Source organism: Bidens hawaiensis, unplaced genomic scaffold (assembly GCF_021521415.1).
Source record: "Bidens hawaiensis isolate Kalapana, Puna unplaced genomic scaffold, B.hawaiensis_p1.1 tig00014938_1, whole genome shotgun sequence".
NCBI classification, from domain to species: Eukaryota; Viridiplantae; Streptophyta; class Magnoliopsida; order Asterales; family Asteraceae; genus Bidens; species Bidens hawaiensis.
In genome coordinates this window covers 471535-476020 of record NW_027492328.1, presented here as the reverse complement: position 1 = coordinate 476020, position 4486 = coordinate 471535, and the positions used below count along the sequence as shown (strand labels likewise).

The 4486-nt window shown below is 35.5% G+C and overlaps 1 protein-coding gene and 1 pseudogene across 1 annotated transcript; both read left to right on the top strand.

Annotated features, from left to right (window-relative positions):
• LOC143548200 (F-box/FBD/LRR-repeat protein At1g13570-like) lies at positions 1-2191 on the top strand (annotated as a pseudogene).
• LOC143548208 (uncharacterized) lies at positions 771-1474 on the top strand. The gene is made up of 3 exons (XM_077039437.1): positions 771-836; positions 926-1087; positions 1178-1474. The coding sequence occupies exons 1-3, from the start codon at positions 771-773 to the stop codon at positions 1472-1474; spliced, it is 525 nt and encodes a 174-aa protein (XP_076895552.1).
• Positions 2192-4486: the final 2295 nt, after the last annotated feature.

Genomic DNA, 4486 nt, shown 5'->3' with positions numbered 1-4486 from the left:
AGTGTCGGTCCAACATAAACAACGTGAGATGAAATCTGAACATTCATTTAAAGGTAAATGTTTGTCTACAACCCAGTGATTGTCTTCGGATATAATCACCACACTTCCTCAAACCATAGTCGATACCATACTATGTCTTTTACCCATTAAAGAGGCGGCAAGGACAAGCATCCTCTCAAGGGAATGGAGGTACAAATGGACCAAAATTCCTAAACTTGTGTTTTCTACCCCATCTGGAGACCAAATGATGGAGACAAGTAAACTTTTCTGTGCTATACACCAAGTTATGTTACTACACAATGATCCGATACATGAGTTCACCCTTCGCATAGAGCATGATGTTAATTCCTTCTCAAAATTTGGTTACGATTTTTATGAGGTTGATCAAATAATACTTCACTTGTCGAGGTACCATAAGGTCAAGAACTTAACACTTCGGTTTGATGAATATGGTGGTGATGGTGCGACTTATAGATTACCCTTATCCATCTTCTCGCTGCATCACTTAGTGGACCTAGCTCTTACTTGGTGTGCTATTGACCATCAACCAACATTCAGTGGATTTGCTCACCTTACAACCTTATTCTTGCATTGTGTAATGATCTCTAGAAAAACCCTACTACATCTGTTATCTAATTGTCCATCACTTAAGAGCTTTAGTCTGGTAAGTAACTTCTTACTCATTCCCTTGGGAGTTGGACACTTATCTAAACAGTAAGTTGCTACAGTTTATGCTCGAGGTAAATATTAGCGGCCCTGAACAGTCCACCATGATTGAGCTATTCAAGTGTTTACCTGTGATTGAACATTTTGATATTAGGATTGATATTATCCCGGTACTATTTATCCACCTTTATATAACTAATGTTTTTTTTATGTTTAACTTTGCCTGTTGATGATTGTTTTGGTCTATATATGGTTCAAGTGGTTTGTTCCAGACTTGGTTCCACAGAAGCTTACTACCTCACTAAGTAACCTCAAATTCTTTCGTTTGGAAGAAACGTCTTTTTATAATGACGGCCGTGGATTGACATTTCTTGCTGTTTTGATTAAAAACTCTCCAAACTTGGAGGAAATTGAGCTGGAGGTAAATAGTGTTGGTCTGGTTGCATCCTGTTTGTTTTTTATTTTCAAGCCAAGATACATTTGACACAAAAATTAACGTCTCTTTCTGCAGATTGATACAGATGCATATAATGATCATAGTAATGAAGAGCATCATTGGGATATTTGGTTGGAGTATCTGAAAGATGTTCTGTTGAAGCATTTGATTGAATTAACAATTGAAAATTACAGCAACTTGGAGTCTGAGTTGAAATTTGTGAAGTTTATCTTCGCGAGGTCACCCAAACTAAAGTACGTGAACATAATGAGCGAGGTTGACATGTCGAAGATTTTGCAAACTCTCTTGCGTGTCCCAACCGCATCTGTGGTAGAAATTGATGTTTGGCGCCCTAAGGTTCTTCGTAAGTAAGGTTATGATTTATGATCGTAATCTTGAGTGTTTGTATTGCTACTTGTTTTGCTGTCTTCTTTTTCTGGAATTGTTTGGATGTTTGATTTCCACCAATGGGTAACTTAAAACTAGTCTTGGGCTATTTTGGACTTAAAAAGTCAGTTTATACGTTGCTATTGCGGTTTATGTTTAGAAGTAGGAAGAGGAGTAAGCAGGTTTAATGAGTGACTGAAAACTGCCAATTTGTTCTTAACCTATTAACCATCTGAAACTCTGTTATAGGTTTGATAAGCAAACCTGGAGCTACTGTTTTGTATTTTAGGTTTTTTATTTATAACCTTTGAGGCATTAGTAATCGGTTTCACAGTTCTCATTCGTGTTTATAGAGGAATCAAAGACGGGTTTTAAAGATTAGAGTTCAGATACCATTCCGTTTGGTGATCCGACGAAACTTTTAAAGAAAAGATTTTGAATGATACCCGCTAGACTATTTGGTCAGTGTTGGTTGATACTTGCATCACAGTTGAAAATAAAAAAAGATAAGATCCCAGATGATACTTCTTGTGAGACTGGCCGGTCATTCGTGGTTGGAACAATCTTGTGACGGACAAGGTGCCTTTGATCCTCTGGAAATTTTATTTCACTTATTTAATTATCAGGAATTTCATTATTTTTCATTATTTCATTATCAGGAATTTCATTATTAATTATAAGCACTGAATCCAAATGCTTTATAAAAAGTAATAATTAATTATAACGTCAAATAATAACCGTAATTAAATAAAAATACTGAAGTGTCAACTTAGAGCATGTGTGAGATTGATCGAGTTTAAAAAATGCTATTTGAAAAGCCATGATTTGAGGAACTTAGAAAACAGTTTTTTAAACCTTTTAAAAGCTAAAATAAGAAATATTTTTATGATTGCTTAACACATTTTAACTTAGACAGAATTACAAATTTTGTCATTTAAAAAAGCCAAATTACGGTTCGTGTCATTTTTTTAGTTTCTTTGCAGGCGGTATCATTTAAACATTTTTTCCCTACACGTTATGTCCTTTACGCTAACTGGGTTAGAAAAACTCAGTTAAATACCCTCACGTGAGACGCATGTAAGGTTATTTTGGTCTTTTCAACGAAATGGTTCAAATATATTTAATAATTAATATTTATAAATTAACTCTCTCTCTCTCTATCTCTCTCTCCAACTCATCTCCAATTCATCTTCATCTCCATTTCTTCTTCCACCACTCTCCCAGCCACCATCACCATCACCACCGCCACCATCTGCAACATGTGTCACCATCACCATCTCCAAACTCTTTCTGCATTTCCATTCCACCTCCAACATGTGTCACCATCTCTATGACCGCCATTAGATCCGACCACCCTGCAACACCAAACGGCTTAGATCCAAACTCCGACGAACCCAGATCTGACGAACCAGATCCAATCTCCGACGAACCAGATCCAAACTCCGACGAACCCATATCCGACGAACCAGATCAAAACTCGACGAACCCAGATCCGACGAACCCATATCCGACGAACCAGATCCAAACTCCGACGAACACAGATCTGGCCACCTCCAACCCATCCACCACCACCGGATCCGGCCACCTCCAACCCATCCACCGCCATTGTTTTGAATAGCCATGGCAGATCTAGCGAACAAGAAAAAAACATCCCAGATCTAGAGAACAAGAAGAAGGATGGTTGTTGTTATGGATGAGAAGAGATGGCGACAACGGTGAGGATGATAAGGATGAGTAGAGTGACGGTTGTTGTGATTCCAGTGGTGGTGGTGAGTCGGCGGGTTGTTTAGGGTGGATTTTCTCAGCTTGTGATGGAGAATTGGTTGGTGAGAATGGATGAATAATGTTTAGGGTTGATAATGGTGTGTGGATAGAGATTGATGATGGTGATTAAAGAAGGTGTAGTTATGTTATTATTATTGTTATTATTATTAATATGATTATATGAATTTGTTTTGAAAAGACTAATATGCCCTTACATGCGTCTCACGTGAGGGTATTTATATGAATATTAATACTATTCCAATTAATTGCATATTGTTATGAAACATCCATTTTACTACATTAACTATCGCATTTAACCTTGTTGATGATTACCTTAACCAAGATGTTTATTACCATTAATTATTACATTTACCTTGTATTTACTATATTCAATAAGTTTTCATCTTATTTTTACTATATAATGTAAACATGTTCATGAGCAATACATACCAGTTCTCTCTACAATCTTTAGTATCTAACAAATGTTAACTTTATAATTCTAAATATGAAACATTATGGGTATGTTTGGCAGAACTAGCTGGTAGCTATAGCTGGAAGCTGGTGGTTTGAAGCTGGTTGCTGTTAGCTGTAGCTGGTAGATGTAGCTTTTTGAATATATTTAGATGTTTGACAGAGTAGAGGTTTTTCATAAAATGCATAAAATATATAAGATAACCAAAATGGACATAACTAAAACTGAAAATGGGTATAACTAAAACTAGATAATAGTAAATGTATTTATTTTGAAAGGTTATTTAATTAATTTAAAATACTAAAACCTTGTAGCTTTTTCTAAACGCTACTAGTAGGAGCTTCAAGCTCCTTAAACCAAACAATGTTTTTAATTGAGTATGAGTTTTTTTCTTAAAATCTTGAAGTTAGAAGTTTCTAAAAGCTCCTAAAAACTCTCAACCAAACATCCCATATATATATATAAGTATGTATTGGAGCATATATATATATATAAGTATGTATTGGATCATTTCAGAATTTTTTTACACACACACACACACATATATATATTAAAAACTAAAACTTATCCCTCTTACAAAAACCACTATTCATCGTTTCCTTCAATTTAAGCCAAATGTTCGTTCAACCACCGCCTCATATTATCATTTCTCTTCAATTTCAACGTTATTATTTTTCTTTATCACAATAGTTTCTCTCTTTGATTCATAAACACCGCCTCATATCCTTTGAAATTTCTTCTCTACTGTCATGCAACAAGGC

Coding starts and splice junctions, on each gene's coding strand:
- LOC143548208 (XM_077039437.1), top strand. CDS start 771: ATGATTGAGCTATTCAAGTGTTTACCTGTGATTGAACATTTTGATATT. Junction 837..925: donor TTAGGATTGATATTATCCCG/GTACTATTTATC, acceptor ATATGGTTCAAG/TGGTTTGTTCCAGACTTGGT. Junction 1,088..1,177: donor TGGAGGAAATTGAGCTGGAG/GTAAATAGTGTT, acceptor CTCTTTCTGCAG/ATTGATACAGATGCATATAA.